The sequence below is a fragment of the Mobula hypostoma genome, chromosome 5, assembly GCF_963921235.1.
Source record: "Mobula hypostoma chromosome 5, sMobHyp1.1, whole genome shotgun sequence".
NCBI lineage: Eukaryota > Metazoa > Chordata > Chondrichthyes > Myliobatiformes > Myliobatidae > Mobula > Mobula hypostoma.
In genome coordinates, this window is record NC_086101.1 from 30,193,763 (window position 1) to 30,217,415 (window position 23,653).

Here is a 23,653-nt window from a genome sequence, read left to right on the forward strand (position 1 = left end):
TCTGCAGATGCTGGAAATTCACGCAACATACATCAAAGTTGCTGGTGAACGCAGCAGGCCAAGCAGCATCTATAGGAAGAGGCGCAGTCGACGTTTCAGGCCGAGACCCTTCGTCAGGACTAACTGAAGGAAGAGTGAGTAAGGGATTTGAAAGCTGGAGGGGGAGGGGGAGACTCCCCCTCCCCCTCCAGCTTTCAAATCCCTTACTCACTCTTCCTTCAGTTAGTCCTGACGAAGGGTCTCGGCCTGAAACGTCGACTGCGCCTCTTCCTATAGATGCTGCTTGGCCTGCTACGTTCACCAGCAACTTTGATGTATGTTGCTTAAGTGTTTAAAGCTGTGGTTATCTTACCCAGTCAGTAGCCAATAACTTACACATGATATGCTAAAGCCCCTCCACTATCTTCATGGTTCAAGCAGCACAAAACCATGAGGCCTGATTTCTACTGTGTGTGTGAAGCCACAAATTTTTTGCTTCCACGTATGTAGTGTGCACTGTCTATAAAATACACTGCAGTCATTTGCCTAGGCTACTCTAGCAACAAGAAGCAAATATATGACCAGTACAACCATGTACGATGAAGGCATAGAATATAGCATGTTACAGTAGAGACCATGCACTACAGCTCATGATGTTGAGTGCCAGTTTTAACCTACTCCATCATCAACCTTGCCCTTCCCTGTAACATAGCCCCACGTTTTCCTATCACATGTGCCTATCTAGGATACTTTTAATTATCCTTAATGTATCTACCTCTAGTACCACTCCATGACAGCATATTCCATGTAATCAACGACTCCTTTATAAAGATCACAAAGAGCAGATATCCTAAAACAGTTTCCTGCAGGAAATTATTGGTCACCAGCCTCAGGACAGAATATGCTTCATCTACAGTGACTTATTGTCTTCTATTGGCAAGCCAATTTTGTATCCAAACAGACCGGCTTCCCTGTATCCCATGCTTCCAGACTTTCTGAACAAGCCTACAATTTGGAACCTTATCAACTGCTTTACTAAAATCCATAAGCATCCTATCTACTGCTCTGCCTTCTCAATGTGCTTTGTCACAACTCCAAAAAATTCAATCAGCTTTGTGAGGTATGACCTGCTCCTCATAAACCCATGTGTCTCCAAATACTCATCCTATATCTCAGAACATTTTCCAAAGGCCTGTCCACATCAGATGTCAAACTCACTAGTCTATAACTTCCAGGGTTATCTGTACTCCCTTTCTTGAACAAAAGAATATTTGCCAAGCCTCCCTCATCTCGTCCTATTACTGCTTCCAGTGAGCACGCAAAAACATCACAAAAAGTGTATCAATCTCCTCCTTCATTTCCCATAGTAACCTGGGGTATACCACCATCCAGCCCCAGGGACTTATCTATCCCAAAGTTCTTCAGAAGTTCCAGTGATTTCACTTAATATGAGTATGGTCAGACATATCATCATGTCCTTGCACTACCCTCACAATCATCAAGTTGCCTCTCACTGGTGAATGCAGAAACAAAAAATTCATTAAGAAGCTCCTATCAAACATACATTGATCATAATTCATACTCATTTGTAAGGAGAAATGCAATAAAACAAACAAGAACACAAAGTCCATGCTAGCACAACATTATGAAAATTAATTCTAATTTTACATCTTAATTTTTGCATTCTACTATGAAGTTGATTTGATTACACTACAACTTGCCAATATACACCCTATCCACTGTATTACTTTAACACATTGTTTCAGACGCAGGTTCCTTTCAAACTAATCACAAAATTGAGTTTTTGATCATTGTTCTTCAAATTATACTTTTATATCAAGCATTTAATTGATCCTCTCTGATTATAAGCACTTAACCCTTTGCTGTCAGCTTCATGCTTTGTTCTGCAATGTGTTGTTTGCAGAGACCTGTTCTGCAAAGTCTATGGAGAAGAGAAGTTATCCTTTATAAAATAATGCACTGTATACATAGTTCAAGGGAATGCCAGGCTTCTAAAACAACATATAACCTACTTATTTGGAACAATGCCATATCTGCAAAGCTTATCATTATATTAGTATAATTGCAAAACTATTATTTTTCAGACGGCAGTGGGAAGAAGGACAGGCACATTGGGTTGATCGGTGTATGTATTCTTTTATTGCTGAGTACTATCCTTGCAGGAATTTATTGCTGGACAAAGAAGAGAAGCGGTAAGATGAAATTGCTAATGAAACCATTGACTTTGAAGAAAATGATCAATCCCAAGTAGAATAATAGAGTAGATGATGAGAATCTGTTACTGAAATGCCCAAACTGCACACTGCTATCATGCAACCTTTGTACTTTTGGTATATTTTTCCCACAATCAGATATTTGAAAACTATTTATGTAGATGTAGAGTATCTGAAAATAATGCAGTTCATTACATTAATATATTTGAAGGACCCTTGGATATGCAAATGATATAAAATGGAAGTCTAGAGGTTGTGTGGGAGGAATAGGTTATATTGATATGGAGTAGATTTTTATATATTTATATTGTGTTCTAGGGCCTATACTGTTCTGCACACTTCTAGAAACATAATGAATTCACCTGCATGATATCCCAAAAATGAATTTGAAAACTGCATAATTCTGTAAAGAAAGGCACAAGAAACAAACTGCTGGTGTAATGCTGAGTTAGGCATCATCTGTGGAGGCAAAGTAGTGGTTCACATTTCATATAATTTAGTTCACATTTAAGGTCAAGACAGCATCAGTGCTGAGAGTGTAAAGAAGGAATATTGAGGTTTACTACTGACCTATCTATACTGCAAAGGTGTGCTTGTTAGAGAATGTACAGTAAAGGCTTACCCTATTGGCTGCTGGTACTCTAGATTGTGCTGAGGAGATTCCAAAGGAAGTTGTTGGACATGGACTGTCTCAGTTATGAGGAGAGACTGAACTTCATTTCACTTGTAGCACAGGGGATTTCAGTTGTATCAAATGTACAAACTTATAAGGCTCAAACACAAAGCAAATATTAAGAGCCCATTTCCATTACAGAGGTACCCAAGACCACAAGGGGTATCCACATGGCAGATGGACTAGATGGATAGAGGACCTTTGTTTCTCTGCTGAAGGTCTATATGACTCCTTTAGAACAGGGAATTGGGACTTATACTGTGCATCTGGACTGACAAGGTGCTCCAGCACCCTGTCTCTCACATGCTTTAACCAAATGGTTTCACAACAGGATGATTAGTTTAAAATAGCCACTGGTTATACATACCAGAATTAGTGCTGGAGATTTGCATAGAAGTGTAGGAATACATTTCAAAGTTCATGGTTTTGTTTACTGGACACTTACAAATATAGAGAGACCAATCTCATCATTTAAGAAGGATTAAATACAGTAAAATATGAACGAAGTTGATGGGTATTTGCACATGAAGAGAGTAATGCCACTATGAGGGATTGGATTCTACGGTCTAACAGTACTTCAATTACCATCAAGATATCAACTGATTTTATGAATACATAAATAAGCTCATGGTTCTGCTTCCAGTAGGAATTTCAGTTGACGTCAATCTGAGGTCTGTGCTGATGAGGATGTTGCCAATCACTGTGGAAGTCAAATAAAATTATTTTTACTTGTGAATGATATTGGTTTGGAAGAGAGGATTCATGAAAGCCTTACAGAATCTGAATGTTTATTATCACTTGCACATATTGTGAAATTTGTCATTTTGCAGGTATGGTGCTGTGTGAGATATAGACCTTACTTTAAAATGCAAAAGCAAATACTGCAAGAGACAAACAATGAGGCAGCATTCTTAGGTTCGTAGACCATTTAGACACCTGGTGGGGATGTAGAAGTTTTTCTTTAAATGTTGAGTATTAATCTTCAGGCTATTGCACCTCTTTCGGTGGTAATAATATGAATAGGGCATGTCTGGATGGTGAGTTCCCTTAATGATAGATCTGAATCAGAATCAGGTTTCTTATCATCAGCATGTGCCGTGAAATTTGTTAACTGAGCAACAGCAGTTCAATGCAATGCATATTCTAGTAGAGAGACAATAATAATAATAAATAAAATAAAAATATTAATAAACAAGTAAATCAATTATGTATATTGAATAGATTTAAAAGAATGTGCAAAAACAGAAATACTGTATATTAAAAAAGTGAGGTAGTGTCCATAGCTTCAATGTCCATTTAGGAATCGGATGGCCGAGGGGAAGAAGCTGTTCCTGATTTGCTAACACGAGGAAATCTGCAGATGCTGGAATTTCAAGCAACACACACAAAAAATGCTGGTGAACACAGCAGGCCAGGCAGCATGAATAGGAAGAGGTACAGTCGACGTTTCGGGACTTTCAGTTAGTCCTGATGAAGGGTCTCGGCCTGAAACGTCGACTGTACATCTTCCTATAGATGCTGCCTGGCCTCCTGAATCACTGAGTGTGTGCCTTCAGGCTTCTGTATCTCCTACCTATGGTAACAGTAGGAAAAGGGCATGCCCTGGGTGCTGGGGGTCCTTAATAATGGACACTGCCTTTCTGAGTCACTGCTCCCTAAAGATGTCCTGGGTACTTTGTAGCCTAGTGCCCAAGATGGAGCTGACTAGATTTACAACCTTCTGCAGCTTCTTTTTGTCCTGTGCAGTAGCCTCTCCATACCAGACAGAGATGCAGCCTGTCAGAATGTTCTCCACGGTACAACTATAGAAGTTTTTGAGTGTATTTTTTGACATGCCATATGTCTTCAAACTCCTAATAAAGTATAGCCGCTGTCTTGCCTTCTTTATAACTACATCAGTATGTTAGGACCAGTTTAGATCCTCAGATATCTTGACACCCAGGAACTTGAACCTGCTCTCTCTCTCCACTTCTGATCCCTCTATGAGGATTGGTATAAAGTTCACAATCAGCTCTTTCGTCTTACTGCTGTTGAGTGTCAGGTTGTTGCTGTGCACCTCTCCACTAGTTGGCATATCTCACTCCTGTATGCCCTCTCATCACCATCTGAGATTCTACCAACAATGGTTGTATCATCAGCAAATTTATAGATGGTATTTGAGTTATGCCTAGACACACAGACATGTGTATACTGAGAGTAGAGCAGTGAGATGGGTTGTCTAGTTGAGTGGTTTTGCAACACACCCCTGAGATGCGCCAGTGTGAATTGTCAGCGAGGAGGATCAACCTGTGTGCTATCCATCAGAGACAAGCAAAAAGTTACACAAGGCTGTAGCGGCATGCCAAAGCTCTTCAGATTGCTAATAAGGTGGAGCTGTTGCATGCTTTCTTCAAGACTGTATCAATGTATTCAGTGAAGAATAGATCCACTGAGATGTTGACACTGAGGAGCTGCTGCTCACCATTTCCATCAGTGAAAGGGTGCTGCAAGAGCTAGAGCACGTACACCCAACTTTCACTTAAGTCTGCAATCAGTTCTTTGGTCTTTCTGTTGCTCACCAAAAGGATGTTGCAAAACCACTCAACTAGACAACCCATCTCACTCCCCTATGTCTCCTTGTTTCCATCTGAGATTCTCCATAGTAGTGCCATGACCAGAAATTTCATATTAGCTATGACTGATTATGTTGTCAGGAAGTAAATTTGATAAAGTAATTTCAGATCGAGATCTGCAGTGTTGAGGCAGATCATTCTTTCTCAGCACAAGGATCTATAGAGCAGATTTCAGATTTAAGTTTATTAATTGCATGTACATCGAGCATAGTCTGATATGTGATATGTCAGGGTAGATTGACAAATGTTGAAATTTACCACACCTGCTAAAGTAAAAACTGTCTGAATTTCTTTGTAATTTATCACATCACTCTGAAGTATTTTTGTATTCCAGAGTGCAAGAGGTTCTCTTTAGTTTTATCATTTATTTTGGAATATAAAAACAAGGATGTAATCTTGAGATGTTACACAATACTGGTGAGGCCTCACTTGCAGCACTCTGTGCAGTTTTGGGTCCCTCGTCTTGGAGAGGATGTGCTGAAACTGGATTAAATGAAAATGATTCGAGGATTAAACACCTTGTCATATGAAGAGCATTAATGGCTTGGGGCCTCTATTCACTGGAATTTAGTATAGTGAGGGGTGACTTAATTGAAAACTATTGAACGTGGAAAGGCTGTGATAGCATGGATGCGGAAAGAATGTTTCCTATGGTGGGAGTGACTAAGACCAGAGGGCACTGCCTCAAAATAGAGGGGTGTCCTTTTAGAATGGAGATGAGGAGGAATTTCTTTAGCCAGAGAGTGCTGAACGTGTGGAATTCGTTGCCACAGGCAGCTGGTGAGAACAAAGCTTTACGTATATTTAAGGCAAAGGCTGAAGATTCTTGAGTGGTCAGTGTATGAAGGGATATGGGGGAAGGCTGGAGGATAGGACTGAGAAAAAAAAATGAATGGGCCATGATGAATTGGTGGAGTAGAATCAATGGGCCAAATAGCCTAATTCTGCTCCTATATCTTATGGTCTTACTATAGTATCAAAGGGGGTGGAGAATCAGCATACAGAATAGAGAGATTGAAAAAAGATGGCTGAGTGGTGTAATAATAACAACCTCTCATTCAATGCCAATAAGATCAAGGAACTGGTTGTAGACTCCAGGAGAGGGGAACCAGAGGTCCATGAACTGGTAATCATTGGGAGATCAGTAACTTTAAATTCCTGGTTATTACTATCTCAGATGATCTTCCCCTGGACCTATCATATCACTATTATTGTTAAGAAAGTACAAACACACTTCTACTTCCTCAGGAGTCTGGGGAGGTTTGGCATGTCATTGGTAAATTTCTATAGATGTGTGGTGGAAAGTGTACTGACTGGCTGCATTATGGCCCTGTATGGGAACACAAATGCCTTTTGAGCAGAATATCCTACAAAGGTAATGGATTCGGCCCAGTATATCATGGGTAAATCCCTCCCAACCACTGAGCATATCTGCATGAAACATTGCCATAGGAAAACAGCAAAGATTCTCACTATGCTGGTCATGCTCTTTTCCCACAGCTGCCATCAGGTAGAAGGTAGAGGTGCTTCAGAACTTGCACCACCCAGGTTCAAGAACAGTTACCACCTCTCAGCCACCAGGCTCTTGAACAGAAGTGCATAGCTACACTCATTTAAGGACTCTGTTACTTTGTTATATTGATGGATGTTATATTGTTATTTCATGCTTGTTATAATATTGCTATTTATTCATATCTGTATTTGCATAATTTAGACCATAAGATATAGGAGCAGAAGTAGTCCTTTCATCCATTGAGTCTGCTCCACCATTTAATCATGGGCTGATCCAATTCTTCCAGTCATTCCCACTCCCCTGACTTATCAAGAACGTATCTATCTCTCAATTAAATGCACCCAAAGACTTGGCCTACACAGCTGACTCGTGACAACAAATTTCACAGGTTTACCACCCTCTGACGAATGTAATTTCTCCGCATCTCTGTTCTAAATGGACGTCCTTCAGTCCTGAAGTTGGGCCCTCTTGTCCTAGCCTCCCCTACCACAGGAAATAACAATATATAACATATCTAATCTGTTTAGGTCTTTTAATATTTGGAATGTTTCTCTGAGATTCCACCATGGGGCCCCCCCCCCCCCCCAGTTCTCCTGAACTGCAGGGAATACAGCCCAAGAGCTGCCAGGTGTTCCTCATACAGTAACCCTTTCATTCCTGCAATCATTCTTGTGAATCTTCTCTGAAACTTCTCCAATGTCAGTATATCCTTTCTAAAATACGGAGTCCAAATCTGCACACAATACTCCGAAAGTGGTCTCACGAGTGCCTCATAGAGCCTCAAAATCACATCCCTGCTCTTATCTTCTATATCTGTATAAATGAATGTGAACATTGCATTTGCCTTCTTCACCACCAACTCAATCTGGAGGTTAACCTTTAGGGTATCCTGTACAAGGGTTCCAAGTCCCTTCACATCTCTGCATGTTGAATTCTCTCCCCATCTAAATAATTGTCAGGCCATTTATTTCTTCCACCAAAGTGCATGACCATGCACTTTCCAACATTGTATTTCATTTGCCACTTCTGCCCATTCCCCTAAACTATCTAAGTCTCTGTGTGGGCTCTGTTTCATCAACACTACCCGATCATCCACCTGTCTGTATCATTGGAAAATTTAGCCACAAATCCATTAATCTCATCATCCAAATCATTGACATAAATCATAAAAAACAATGGTCCCAACACTGACACCCTTAGAACTCCACTGGTAGCTGGCAGCCAGTCAGAATAGGATCCTTTTATTCCCTCTCTCTGTCTTCTACCGATCTGCCAATGCTCCACCCATGTGTTCTTATCTTGCTAAGCAGCCTTATGTGCGGCACCTTTTCAAAGGCCGTTTGAAAATCCAAGTACACCACATCAATAACATTTCCTTTGACTACCATGCTTGTAATTTCCTCAAAATATTGAAATAGATTAGTCAGGCAGGATATTCCTTTCAGGAAACTATGCTGGTTTTGGCCTATTTTGTCATATGCCTCCGATGCTCCGTAAACGCATCCCTAACAATTGATTCCAACAAATTGCCAACCACTGATGTCAGGCGAGTTTATGTCCAGTATACCACAGACATCACACTGTTGCAAAGTATGCATTCAGTTCCTCTGCCATCTCTACATCTCTCATTACAATATCTCCAGTGTCATTTTCTATTGGTCCTCAACTCTCTTTTACCCTTTATATACTTAAACAAACCATTTAGTATCTTCTTTGATATTAGTTGCCAGCATCCTTTCATAATTCTTCTTTTCCTTCCTAATGACTTTCTTAGTTTCTTTCAGCAAGTTCTTAAAAGCTTCCCAATCCTCTATCTTCCCACTTGCTTTGGCTTCCTTGTATGCCCCCTCTTTTGCTTTTACTTTGGCTCTGACTTCACTTGTCAGCCAAAGTAGTGTCTTTCTTCCATTCAAAAATTTCTTCTTATTTTGGAATATATCTGTCTTGCATTTCCCTCATTTTTTTGTAGAAACTTCAGCCATTGCTGCTCTGGTGTCCTTCCTGCTAGTGAACCTTTCCAGTCAACTTTTGCCAGTTCCCCTCTCATGGTATTGTAATTTCCTTTATTCCACTGAAATACTGTCACATTGGAATTTTGTTTCTCCTTCTCAAGTTTCAAAGTGAATTCAATCATATTGTGATCACTGTTCCCTCAGGGTTCCTTAACATTAAGCTCTTTTATCACCTCCAGATCATTGCACAACACCCAATCCAGCACAGCCGATCCCTAGTGGGGTCAACAACACGCTGTTCTAAAAAGCCATCCCTTAGACATTTTACAAATTCTCTCTGACATGCCTCTTCTATCTCCTGCTGTAATTTGTAATGCACATCCCAGCTGCTGTTTGGAGGCCTGGGTACATTTGCCATTGGGGTCCTTTTACAGTTTACAGTGCCTGATGTTTACATTTACTACTCTATGGATTTGCTCGGTATGTCCACAGGGAAAGAATCTCAGGGATGTATGTGGTAACATGTATAGCTCAGTAAATCCTAATAGGCTTTGCTGAGCCCAGCTTGGAGATCAGATGTGACTGGAAAGGAAAGGGGAAGATGCCAGAATAAAAAGGTTGGGGGGAGTGGAGGTAGGCTAGCTAGAACTTGATAGGTAGAGTCAGATGGGTGGGAAAGATAAAGGGCTGTAGATTAAGGAATCTGCCTGGGAAGGATATGTGACTGTGCTAGCAAGTTTGGATGATGACATGGTCAAAGTGTCAAAGGGAGCGGAGATCACAGAGATAGAAGTAGCTAGAGAGGGTCTCTCTGAACTCCCATTGAAGAGTAGGTTTAAACATCTTCAGGACAGGCATCCCTTGAGACTTCACAGTGAATTAGCAAATCGTAAGCACAAGAAAATCTGCAGATGCTGGAAATCCAAGGTAAAACACAAAATTCTGGAAGAACTCAGCAAGTCAGGTAGTGTGAATAAATTAAATAATATGAATAGTGTGAAAAAGTCAGGAAGTGAATAAATTGCCAACATTTTGGGCAGACACCTATCTTCTGGACTGAAAAGAAGGGAGAAGGCTCCAGAATAAAAAAAGTGGGTTGTGCAAAGAAGATGCTGTGCAGCTTTTAAGAGTTTTAATTAAAGATCAGTCTCCTTAGCTGCAGAATTATAAACTTTCTGTCTGCTAATTTATTTGAGAGATGCAACAGGTATCAGCTTGGCATTGTTGGATCTGGAAAGTTCCTTGGAAATCAGGAATGAGATGTAAATCTTTTGGTTGTAGCTGGCTTATTAAATGTTCATCATGGTGAAGGTCAGATAGAGTCAAGCATCATTAGTAAGCAAGGCAGGTAAATTACAAAGGAACTGTAATTGTAATAAGGTGAATTTAGCTGTAGCTGCCTGGTTTTAAATCCATTTCACTGTAATTTGATCCAGCTGCAATAAAGGATCATGAGCACACATCCTTTTTTTTTAATTCTGAAACTGCTTTGGGCCAGTTTAGATAAGAAAACTGCTTTTGTAGGTACCAGTTTTATCACACCTCAGCTTTGGAGACAGGGTCCACAGAAGAATAAACTGCAATTTACTAGAGGCTTACAACAGAGAGGTGATTATAATACATATAAGAAGACAAAAGCATTTAAAACTACAAAGACCTTAATCCAATAGCAGTTTTATTACTGACTGAAATTAATTTACAGTAATCTATGATACAGCTCTAATATGACTTGTATCCATGGCAGCTTGGACTGAGAGCCAAGTCATATGTTGGCTCTGAAAAGTTTTGTCCTGAAGCTCTGAAAAATTTGGCAGATGGTTGTTCAGAAATCTTGCTAGCCTGTAATTTGGCTCACTCATAAATTTTTCATACGTTTCAAGAGTTAGGAGTGTTCTGATATTTTCTACTCCCTTTTGAGCTCATTGGGTTCATTGACCAACACACACAATGTGGTGGAGGATCTCAGCCGATCTGGTAGAATCCATGGAAATGAATAAAGAGACAATGTTTCGTGCCAAGATCCGTCATTGCTTTCATTGTCTAGTGTAAAACATTTTGCAAAATGTGAATTAAATGTGGGTTTGAAGTTGTATCCAATAGTCTGGAAAATCAGTGGCTCCAGTGTAGCCAAAGTCTTGAGCGTGCCAGATTGTTAGACATTTAATGCTGATGAAACAGTAAATTTTATTAGTGATTTCTTGCCTATGAGAACTTTGTTATTTGCAGGATTGAAATTTATAGGAATCAAAATTGGCAAGGAATTGGCTCTCACTTTTCACCCTAGTGTTAAAGTTCATTGTATTGAATACTGCAGTATAAAATCGAATGCGTGAAGTGCAAATTTTATTGAAATACTTTTGCATCAGCTGAAAAATTCATGTTTGAGCGCTGTGACTGCAAGCAATTTTCTATATTACAAGAAAGATGATAAAAAAAACATCGAAGACAACTACATTGACCCTTGAATTCAACTATTATTGATGACTTGAAACCAGATATTGCCAAAATAGTGAAGCTGACAAAAATGTATAGGAGTGAAGCTAGTGTTCAAGTACAACCCACCAAACAAATGGAATGAGATATTGAGATCTGATTAAGATCATTACAGGTTGACACTCAGTTAAATTCTCCATATTTCATAGAACTGTCTATTATTTAGGCCTGGCTGTGTGATTGTGCTGTTTTAATTTATTTACAATATTGTAGATTGTAAATCACTTCAAACAATTTATATAATTTTCATGGCATTATTCCTTTTGCCTTGGGTTGGGGAAAGACAAGTTTGTTGAATATTTAATTTAAACTGTATTAAGAGTATAAAAGGAAGATGGATACTTTAATAGTGACATGTGAGATGAAGGAAAATCAGAAGAGATAAGCAACTGTCATCTTTCTCAGTGTTTTGCTCTAGTCTAACATTTCTAGCTTGTCTAATATTTGGCTTCACTCCTCAGATTATGAAAACATTCGAGCACATCGGAATGTGAACTGCTGATCAGTTGCTGAACAAGCTACATCTCACATGTAAGTTGGAATGTAGGAACTGAAGAATATGGAACAATTTAAATTAAACTTCCAGAACATTGCAGACTTTTTCATCAATTGTGTTCTGCTCTTGTGTAAAATAGTACTGTAGTGCCCTAGTTCACACCTTTACTGTTATGTTGTAGGTATTTCATTTAGCAGCTCTGTAAGAGCAGTGTGTTTTGCTTTCAGCCTCTCTGAGTTACTGGGTGAATTAAAGGGATGATGTGGAATGTGGGCCATCCAATTAATGGAAGGTTTTTCTTGGAGAGGGGTTTTTCTTGTCTTGGGCTTTTGTTTGAGGGGAAATGAAGAGAGAAGATGCTGGAGAGGACCGGTCGTAGCATACGATCCATTGGGAGACCCGTTTGTTTGAGATGGGTTGTGAGCAACATTTGGAAGGTGATGTGTGCTTCACATTGACCATCAGCCCAGCGCGCGAGTGACACGGAAGTTTAAGATGAGCTCCAACTTGTACACACTTGACTGTTTAATAAGAATAGGCCCTTGTCTTTTACTTATTCTTTACTAACTCTTTAGTTAAGATTCATAAATGTTTACTTTAATTGTATGCAGCGTGCTGTCTGTTATTTCATGGCATTAATATGTAACAGGGTAGGGAGTCACACAGCATCCACACAAACGGGGGGTTTGGGGGGGTGGGGGAGGCAGGCTTGCAACTCAATCTCACATGTTTACTGGGGCCGGAGCCTGACTTCCCTGGACTTATACAGTCGAGGAAATCAGTGTTTCATTGTGGGGGCTCATCTGGGACCGATTATGTTGGATGCAGTGTCATTGCCCTGAGCATTGATCAAGTGGGCTGTGTGTTTAAGTCTGTGTTAAACTATTGGTCGTTAAAATGATTGCAATGCATGGTTATGGATGCTGCAGTGGTAGAGCGAAGATTAGATAACAGGGCTTGCAAAGGCTTTGTTTTAGTTTGGAATAGCACTGACATAACAGCAGTAGAACTACTCTGGTACTATTGTGGCCCCGGGAGTGGGTGTGCTATGGGTTGTCCATACTTTCTGGAGGAGGGGAGTGAAGGAGAGCATATTGAATCGGAATCAGAGTTTCCCACAACTGAGGGCGGAGGCTTTAAAAACAAATTGTTCTTGTTACTGCAAAGCAAGTGGAAGGAGGGTCTAATGTGTCTTCTGGAGAGGGCTGAGCATTCTGAGTTGGAAGCGGGCCTCACCTCCCTGGGCAATAAATGGCAAAATGGCCAGGTTCAAAGTTGCAGTTATTGTAGGCTCAGCCTGTTCTCAGGAATGAAGCCCACTCCTAAAGGGGAAAAGGATGTATGATCAAAAAGTTTGGTTCTCCCACCTCATGCCTGGAGACCGAATCAAATCTGAGGCAAACTGGGAAGCATAAGTTGGCTGCCTGCTGGGTGGCTATGCCTTATGTATTGGAGAATCAGATGCCAAATGTGTCAGTTTTCTGGGTGAAACCAAAGGATGGGAATTGGCCTGTTAAAATTCGCCATCGGAGCCACCTTCTAAACCAAAGCTTGACCTGGACCCTACACGTAGTAAGAGTACTCTGCAGCTACATGGAGACACTGTAGGATCAGCAGCAGGAAGAATCCAGCCCCTGAATGGGATGTGGATTGGGAGGATGAGAAAATTAGGGTGTGGTATATGCTTCCTTTTGCTAACTCTTGACTAATCAAGAAAGAGTTTCCAAACCTTTCTCCTGCTGAGGCAGGTGAAATCAGGGATCTCTCTGTGGGCAGGCAGGTTTGCAGCTGGAACCTGGAGGGGGACTGGGCTCTAACGTAAACGGGAATGAAGCTGATCTCAGCCAAGTGGCAGACGAACCTGAGTTGCCAGATGGCACGAGTAATAGACGGGATGCATTGCCATGTAGACCATAAGTATCCCAAGGAATGTCTGAAACTGAAGTTGTAGACGATGGGTTATGGAGGTCACAAGGATTCAGGAAACTCCCACATAGGCTGGCCTATGTAGTACCGGTGGAACAGAGAATTGTGACTACCCTCCTAGCGAGATATGTCACTACAATTTACAAATGGATTGGAGGTTCTGACATCACAAAATTCCTTTGAAAATGCCGTTATCAAAGAATGGATGACAAATTATTTCAAAATCATTCAGACCTGACTGTTTGTGGTGGGGGAAGAGTGTAGTGCCCTGCTTCTCAACTTTACTGTTATGCTGCATCTATTTCATTTAGCAGCTCTGTAAGAGCTGTTTCTTCTGCTTTCAAACTCTTTGAGTTACTGTTGAAGATAAGGGATGAGGTGGAATGTGTGCCATCTGAATAGTGGGATATTCTTTCTTGGTGAGGGACAGTAAGGTTGGTCTTGGGCTTTAGTTCGAGAAGAGATGAAGAGAGAAGACGCAGGGGAGAATCAGTCAGGGCATACAATCCGTTGGGAGACCCATTTGTTCAAGATTGATTGTGAGCAATGTTTGGAAGGTGGTGTGTGCTTTCACATATTACCGAAGGCACAGCGCATGAGTGACAGAAGATCAAGATGAGCTCCAACTTGTGCACATTTGACTGTTTAATTAGAATGAGATCTTCTCTTTTCATTATTCTTTACTAACCCAACAGTTAAGATCCATAAATATAATTCCTTTAATCAGTGCACTGTTTGTTATTTTGTGGCATTAATTGGTAGCAAATTGCACACCATCTGCACTCACAGGGGGTGTGTGGGAGTGGTGGGGAGCTTGTGCATTAATCTCACATGTTGGTGGGGCCGGAGGTTGTCCTGCCAGGACTTACACAGTCGACAAAACAAGAGTGTTTCAGTACCAAGGCTAAAACATTCTGATTATTGGTGCTGTTCTTGTGATTCCCCTTTCTGTAGAATATACCTTGAGATTACAACTCTGAGCATGAATATTTTGAATAAAAAAGGCATTAAGCTGTATTTTCCAAAAGGTCTACTTGCATTTGTTATAGTGGATCAATTTCACATGTGGAAACAGAATATATTGTCAATTAATATGTAGAAGTCGACAATGTTTGACTGTTTGGTAAAAATCTGTGTTTGAATTTCTTAGCAAAAGTATGAATTATAGATGCTGCTACAAAATTGTTCTCATTCTTCATAGTTACTGTGGGGGCAAAACAATCACTGATGAATTAGCAGTCAAACAAACACAACAGAAATGTCAATAGATTTATTCTTAGGGAGAAAATATGTCTTTCTGACTCAGAACTACTGACTACTGCCTTTAGATTATGAATTCTGGGCTGTAAGGTGCCCCGATATCCTAACTGCATCTAGTTTATTCAGCTCTTAGAATTTTGTGGATCTTTTATCAGATCTAATCTTCTTCAAGTATGTCTCAAATATAGTATAACCCTAATTTAGCTCATCTCCCTTCAATCCTTCCAGCCCATGTATCTAATAAGCCTTCATTTCACGTGTTGCATAGTAAGGTAGTCTTTCTGCAAATTTGGAAACCAAGCTTGCAAACAACATTCAAGGCATAACTCAGCATCGGCAAACATCTGCAGAAAGGTATTACTCTTCCAGGGCTTGAATTTTGCTATGAAGACCCATTGCCTCAGCATGCACATTTTCCATGAATTGTGGACATTCATTTTTTGTGAGTTTGTTTTAGTTCAGTTAATAATGTGACCAGCTGTTAATGCAACTAAATTGGATAGTTTCATACTTTTCCAAGTTATACAGCATTTTCACTGTCCTGCTACCTGCTGAGTTTTTCAAGCATTTGTATGTGTTACAGTGATCATATGCATCTACTTAAATCATTTTAAGCTTTTGTGGAGCGGGTGAGGGCTAATAGTCATGAGGAAAAAGAGTAACACAAGAATAATAACGAGGAGTAACATTTCCATGCAGTGTGTTATGGTAACTTGGAAGGTACTGCTTGTAGTTGTGGTGGATGGTGTATCATTGTGTTCTTTAAAGGAAAATTAGTTGAACGTAGTGTAAGAAAAGAAATGCAGGATTATGGTGATGGGCCAAACGGTGGAATTGGTGAGATGCTCCAGAAGAGAGCAGGCAGAGACTTGTTAGGTTGAACGGCCTCTGCTTGTGTCACAGGAGTCCTGTTGTTATTATTATTTAGTACCTGACATTCATCATAATTTATAATCAAAGATAAATTGAAGCAGGAATTCTTGTACATAGTTACAGCTCAAAAATGCTTCATAATAAGTAGTTGTTGAGAATTTCTGCATCATATTATCTGGGGCAAAGTTAGTGCCAAACTTTATGGTGCTAATTTCTTAAAATAAATACAAGAAAAACTGTTTACATAAATGTATGAAAAATTCATAAGCCAGAGAGTCTGGACAGTTTTATCATGTAAGCTGCAGTCCAGAGTGGTATTTTGGTGGTAATGACCATGATTTGGCATAAAAAGGACAAAAATACATGAATAATTAGATTTTCAGTTTAGAAGTGACAAGACAAAGGCCACAATGTAATTTAGTAATATTGGAATGGAAATTTTACTTCATGGAGTTAGAGCATGTGAAGCAGTGAGTAGTATTTGTTCCACTGCAATGGAATCAGAATAGGGTTGAAGCAAGAAATGACCAGAGAACACTTGATTACATTAAACTAAACAATGTTTTCCTGCAATTGCACTTAAAAGAGAAATAATTAGCTAAATAAATATAAGAACACTCCAATAATCTAATATACATACATCTGGACATCTCAATTATTTGGATTTTGTGCAGTAGGTTGTTTTTTGAATATACTTTAAATTCACCGATTTCTCTTAACCCACTGTCTTTGAACTCTATGATCCGTATTCCTGTGCTATCATGATCTCAACAATGCTTCATTTCCCATTCTTTCTTTAAACTAGCCCCCACTCTCCTCTGGTTCACTGGAAAATTTATTATAATATCATGTAAAATCACAAAAAGGGAAAAAAAATAGAAGTATGCTGTGGCTTAGAGAATCTGTGTTGCTCCACATGTGTCCTGGAGTACCAAAATATCAGAGCAGTGTGCTTCACGTACATGCTCAGTCTCTGCTATTTCTGTCTCTCAACTAAATGTTCATGAATGAATGACCTCAGTCTTTCTGTTTTCTGGCTGATGGAAATAGCTTCCTTTCCATATGATGAACTTTGGCCATTTGCTTTGAAATTTACCACTCTGAACAATCGCACCTGTTGGATTTCCTCCAAATTGACATCCTGATTTAGAGATATATTGTTCATCCCATTTTGTATGAAACTTCTTCAAAACCTTTTGAGTTCCTTCACCAGAACTTCCCTGAGGTTCTATCATGAAGCCTGTGACCCCTTTATTAAAGCCAACAGGGAAAGGGCAATATATTCTTGTACACTTAATGCAAAGCAAAATAAAACTGCTGTTTGTAGAGACAGTTTATGTGGCCAATCACTTATGCAACTATATAGATTACTTAAATAAGCCAGGAAGTCAGGTAACACATAGGCCTGGTATAGGAAACAGAGAGTATCAGCACAGGTGAAGGCAAAAGCAAAGGTGGATATCAATTTGTTCATGCCAGCAAGCCTAACTTGTGAAATGATCTATTGGTTTATACATGGTTACAACTTTTAATGTATTTTGTTACAGAAGGTGTGGTAACAATTAATATGATTCTGGAAATAGATCTGTGTATTGAAAAGAAACAGTTTGCACTGTGAAATTAACCAATAATCCAATTTCCTATGGTTCAAATAAACACAGGATTAAAATAAAATAGAACATAGAACAGTACAGCTTCTCCGGGTTGAACTCCATCTGCCACTTCTCAGCCCACTTCTGCATCCTATCAGTGTCTCTCTGCAATTTCCGACAATCATCTACACAATGCCCTTCAGCCCACAATGTTGTGCCGACCCTCAAACCCTGCCTCCCATATAACCTCCCCCACCTTAAATTCCTCCATATACCTGTCTAGTAGTCTCTTGAACTTCACTAGTGTACCTGCCTCCACCACTGACTCAGGCAGTGCATTCCACGCACCAACCACTCTGAGTAAAAAAAAAAAAAAAAACCTTCCTCTAATATCCTCCTTGAACTTCCCACCCCTTAAAGCCATGTCCTCTTGTGTTGAGCAGTGGTGCCCTGGAGAAGAGCTGGCTATCCACTCTATCTGTTCCTCTTAGTATCTTGTACACCTCTATCATGTCTCCACTCATCTTCCTTCTCTCCAAAGAGTAAAGCCCTAACTCCCCCTTAATCTCCGATCATAATCCATACTCTCTAAACCAGGCAGCGTCCCGGTAAATCTCCTCTGTACCCTTTCCAATGCTTCCACATCCTTCCTATAGTGAGGTGACCAGACCTGGACACAGCACTCAGAGTGTGACCTAACCAGAGTTTTATAGAGCTGCATCATTACCTTGCAACTCTTAAACTCTATCCTTCGACTTATGAAAGCTAACACCCCATAATCTTTCTTAACTACCCTATCTACCTGTGAGGAAACTTTCGGGGATCTGTTGATATGTACCCCTAGATCCTTCTGCTCCTCCACACTACCAAGTATCCTGCCATTTACTCTGTACTCTGCCTTGGAGTTTGTCCTTCCAAAGTGTACCACCTCACGCTTCTCCGGGTTGAACTCCATCTGCCACTTCTCAGCCCACTTCTGCATCCTATCAGTGTCTCTCTGCAATCTCCGACAATCATCTACACTATCTACAACACCACCAATCTTTGTGTCATCTGCAACCTTGCCAACCCACCCTTCTACCCCCACATTAGGTCGTTAATAAAAATCACAAATAGTAGATGTCCCAGAACAGATCCTTGTGGGACACCACTAGTCACAATCCTCCAATCTGAATGTAGTCCCTCCACCATGACCCTCTGCCTTCTGCAGGCAAGCCAATTCTGAATCCACCTGGCCAAACTTCCCTGGATCCCATGCCTTCTGTCTTCCTGAAAAAGCCTGCCATGTGGAACCCTGACAAAATAAACTGACAGTTCTTTTATTTAAATAAGAAGATGGAAGATTGATTTTCTATGGTCTATACAAAGGCTCTAGCAAAGATACTTTATAAACTGGATTGACACCAGCTTGAGGTTGTAATAGTGTTCATCATTTAATTTGTTTAACCCTTTATCACGATGGTCTTAGTTGAGAAGAGAAAGAGAACAGGAGTGGGAGCAGGATAAATGGCAATACTGGAGGAAATAAGCAGTCCAGGCAGCATCTATGGGAAAAAATACAGTCGACTATTCTGGCCGAGACCCTTTGGCAGCATCCTTTACTTTATTTTTGTGACAGGATAGATGGAAAATTTTTTCAGTTGTGTTTGACTGTTTTAAGTGTGTGACGTCAGTAACAACAGAGTAAGCATAATGAAAATATTAACGTCGTTTAAATAAGGTCAACTTTGATAGCATGAAATTTGCGATGCCCATTGCTATAGTCCCTATGGATGGGATTTCAACATGAAATAATGCGCTGATAATGACTTCACGTGGCCAGCTGGCAAAGGTGTCGGTCTAGTGATCTGACGGTCGCTAGTTCAAGCCTCAGCTGAGGCAGCATGTTGTATCCTTGAGCAAGGCAGTTAACCACACATTGCTCTGCAATGACACCGGTGCCAAGCTGTATCGACTCCAGTGCCCTTCCCTTGGACAACATCGGTGGCGGGGAGAGGGGAGACTCGCAGCATAGGCAACTGCCGGGGAAACCTTCGAAGGCGCAAATCTATGGTCTCATGAGACTAACGGATGCCTATTTAACTACTTCTGAAATGCCCTACAGATAATTTTAAAAAGTCCCAATTCAGTATCTGTATTAGCTTTGTTGAAACAATTTCATTATGAACACGTGAGAAAGAATTTGTACTGAAATATCATTAATGAGACTCGATCTCAAATTTGAAGATGGATTACGTTCTACTTCAACTTCATTCCCACGATTTAATAAAAATAAATTGAAGGGGTTTATAATAGCTTTCACTAATGTCTTTTTTTCTCAATTTAACCCGAGCCATCACTTAAGTAAATCCGTACACGAACTGAGACACTGAAGCATATACACAATGTGTTCCATGATATCGATTGAATCATTACAATCTGTGAGCGTACACTAAATCTCTGGAAATTCTGCATAGATGTTACCAGCCAAAACAGAGTAAAACAGCTAGCGATAGAGACAAGTAATATGATCGAATTCCTGCGGTTTACATGCTGTGGACCATTGCAAGCTTCCCAAATTCCGTCTCCCCATGTCACTTCCTGATCTTATTGCCCCATAATATATGCTGGATGGTCAGAGCATTAAAGAGCACAGCCAATGAAAATGGCTCAAAAGTTGTTAAGGCGATGTCTAAAAGAAAGTATGCAATTTATGTTGGCAAACTATACGGATGAGACCACATTGCAAAACCAGACAACATTGCGAATTAGTTCCCAAGTGTTCATTTTCAAAGTTAATTGGCATATTTTGTACGAAACTAAATCCAACTTTAATTATTATAACCACAGCTGCAGTTTCCTCAGCGTAATACTGTAAAGTGTTCTCAGGTTCTGTCAACAAATGGCATCAATCGATCACATGGAGCAATCTAAGGCTGAAAAATAGAGTGATCTTGAGGCTGCACATGGAAAACACACTATTTGTTGTGTATTTAATATTTTAGTTATTCTTGCGTAATCTCGAGTATATCATGGTGGATTAAGTTTTCCTGTTCGTTTAAATAATTCATTATGGATTATATGTATAAATACATTAATTGCATACGTCATCACGCTATTACCGGATATACGAGGGAACCACTTAAAGACGAAGTTGCACCCTCTTTTTTCGTACTCCTTTGTCTTCCTTTGAATTAGTTTAATGTTTTGAACTACAAAACATAACATCATTCACCTCATATAATATTACATCGTGTTGTTATCACCAGTCGATCTTCCACAGCCATTGCAACTGTAATGCCCTGGTTCATATTTCGTTACTGTTATGCTGCTCTGTATTTAATTTGTGCTGTTCAGTGCAAGCTGCTTGTTTGGGTTACTGTTGAAGATAAGAGATAGAAGAATTTAAGGTTGGTTTTGGGGCTTTTGTTATGGAGATGAAGAGAGAAGATGCCTGGGAGAAGAGGTCGTAGGGTTCGACCCGGAGCGGGGCTGTGATTCGACAAAGCCCGGGCTGAGATTGAAGGAGGATCGGCGAAGTGAAACCGTGAACTCCAATTTGGACACATTAGACTGTTTCATTAAAATGGGCCCTTTTCTTGTTTTGTTCTTTCGTTACTAAACCTTTAGTCAAATTAAGAAGTATAAAGCTTTTTTTAAAAAAAAAATTGTGTGGGGTGTACTGTCTGTTATTTTGTGATACTTATCTGTAACGGGGTAAGGAATCAGGCAGCATCCACACGAGCAGGGGTTTCTGGGGTGGGCTCGTGCCTCAATCTTACAGGTTTGGCGGGGCCAGACATTGTGTTCCCCAGATTTGCACAGCCGACGGAACCAGGGTGTTTCACAACCATATAACGAGTGACTGCGCTTCCCACAAGAGGGAATAACAATTGCCGAAGGCTATCTGTAAATGCAGAAAATCATAAATTGACTGTTTGAATACACAAGAATAAATACCTCAGAGAAACCTTCGTTTAAAGCTTTTAGTCTAAGCCCCTCATACTTCGTTTAACATTCTTTTATTTGTATAAGGGAAGAAATTCATTTATGTCAAAAGTGGATTCAACGATTGTCAGCGGCCAATTTCACTTGGCGGTCCCTTTAATTTGCATGAAGATAAATCCATGTATCAAACTCAGGCAATATTGCCAAATAATCAGCATTCTCGCAGGCGATTCAATGATCTGCCATCTTATTGAGGATTGGCTGCTAATTTATAATCATGACTTTAGAAAAGTATAAAGTACAGTATTGCGACGTTAACATCAACTTCTCTGGAACACTTCCCGAACATCACTTCGTTTGTTAGAATTAATAGCCAACTGCCTGTTATTTTTAATGAAACGAAAATACTCTTCCTGTTGCAAATGCTCTTGTTCAGTACCGCAGTTCGAGGTTAAAACTACCCAGATGGTTCAAAATGCGCAAAAATCGAGCAATAAAACTTCTACTAAATCAGTAAACGAGGAAGCAACATTGTGAACAAGCTCTCTGGTTGCCTGACTGTGACGAGTTATATTCCTCAGAGCTTGGTGTATGTACAGACCGCTTCTTTTCACGTAATATGTCTCCAAGCCTCCCGGACGTCCACATCTGCGCCAGGTGCGCCGAGATGCAACTCCTAAGGGATCGCGTTAGGGAACTGCAGCTGCAGCTCGATGACCTTCGTCTGGTCAGGAAGAGTGAGGAGTTGATAGAGAGGAGTTACAGGCAGGTGGTCACTCCGGGGCCACGGCAGGTAGACAAGTGGGTCACGGTTAGGAGGGGGAAGGGGAAGAGTCAGGTAATAGAGAGTACCCCGGTGGCTGGCCCCCTGACAATAGGTACTCCTGTTTGAGTACTGTTGGGAGGGGCGGCTTACCTGGGGCAAGCGACAGTGGCCGTGCCTCCTGCACAGAGTCCGGCCCTGAGCTCAGAAAGGTAGGGAAAGGAAGAGGAGGGCAGTTGTAATAGGGGACTCGATAGTAAGGGGGTCAGATAGGCGATTCTGTGGACGCGATCCAGAGACCCGTATGGTAGTTTGCCTCCATGATGCCAGGGTCCGGGATATTTCTGATCGCGACCAAGATATCCTGAAGTGGGAGGGTGAGGAGCCAGAGGTCGTGGTACATATAGGTAACAATGACATAGGTAGGAAAAGGGAAGAGGTCCTGAAAGGAGAATACAGGGAGTTAGGAAGGGAGTTGACAAAACGGACCGCAAAATTAGTAATCTCGGGATTACTGCCTGTGCCACGCGACAGTGAGAGTAGGAATGCAACGAGGTGAAGGATAAATGTGTGGCTGAGGGATTGGAGCAGGGGGCAAGGATTCAAGTTTTTGGATCATTGGGATCTCTTTTGGTGCAGGTGTGACCTGTACAAAAAGGACGGGTTACACTTGAATCCTAGGGGACCAATATCCTGGCGGGGAGATTTGCGAGGGCTACTGAGGTGACTTTAAAATAGAATGGTTGGGGGGTGGGAATCAAATTAAAGAGGCTAGGAAAGAGGAGGTTAGTTCACAACAGGGGAATGGGAACAAGTGCAGAGAGATAGAGGGGTGTAAAATGAGGGTAGAAGCAAAAAGTAGTAAGGTGAAAAGTAAAAGTGGCAGGCCGGCAAATCAAGGGCAAATATCAAAAAAGGCCACTTTTCAACATAATTGTATAAGGGCTAAGAGTGTTGTAAAAGCGAGCCTGAAGGTTTTGTGTGTCAATGCAAGGAACATTTGTAACAAGGTGGATGAATTAAAAGTGCAGATTGTTATTAATGAATATGATATAGTTGGGATCACAGAGACATGGCTCCAGGGTGACCAAGGATGGGAGCTCAACATTCAGGGATATTCAATATTCAGGAGGGATAGACAAGAAAGAAAAGGAGGTGGGGTAGCATTGCTGGTTAGAGAGGAGATTAACATAATAGAAAGGAAAGACATTAGCCGGGAGGATATGGAATTGATATGGGTAGAGCTGCATAACACTAAGGGGCAGAAAACTCTGGTGGGAGTTGTGTACAGGCCACCTAACAGTAGTAGTGAGGTTGGGGGTGGTATTAAACAGGAAATTAGAAATGCGTGCAATAAAGG

The 23,653-nt window shown here is 40.6% G+C and overlaps 1 protein-coding gene across 2 annotated transcripts in view; it reads left to right on the forward strand.

The window, feature by feature from the left end:
- Window positions 1-23,653, forward strand: part of LOC134346719 (major histocompatibility complex class I-related gene protein-like) — an 87,976-nt gene that overhangs the window by 57,935 nt on the left and 6,388 nt on the right. The window contains exons 5-6 of one of the 2 annotated variants that reach the window (XM_063048281.1): window positions 2,085-2,192; window positions 11,918-11,987. In XM_063048281.1, the coding sequence (XP_062904351.1) occupies window positions 2,085-2,192; window positions 11,918-11,958 (149 nt within the window). In that variant the 3' untranslated portion in view covers window positions 11,959-11,987. Of the gene's footprint in view, window positions 1-2,084; window positions 2,193-11,917; window positions 14,853-23,653 lie in introns of those variants that run through there. The other variant, XM_063048280.1, reaches the window with a different exon arrangement.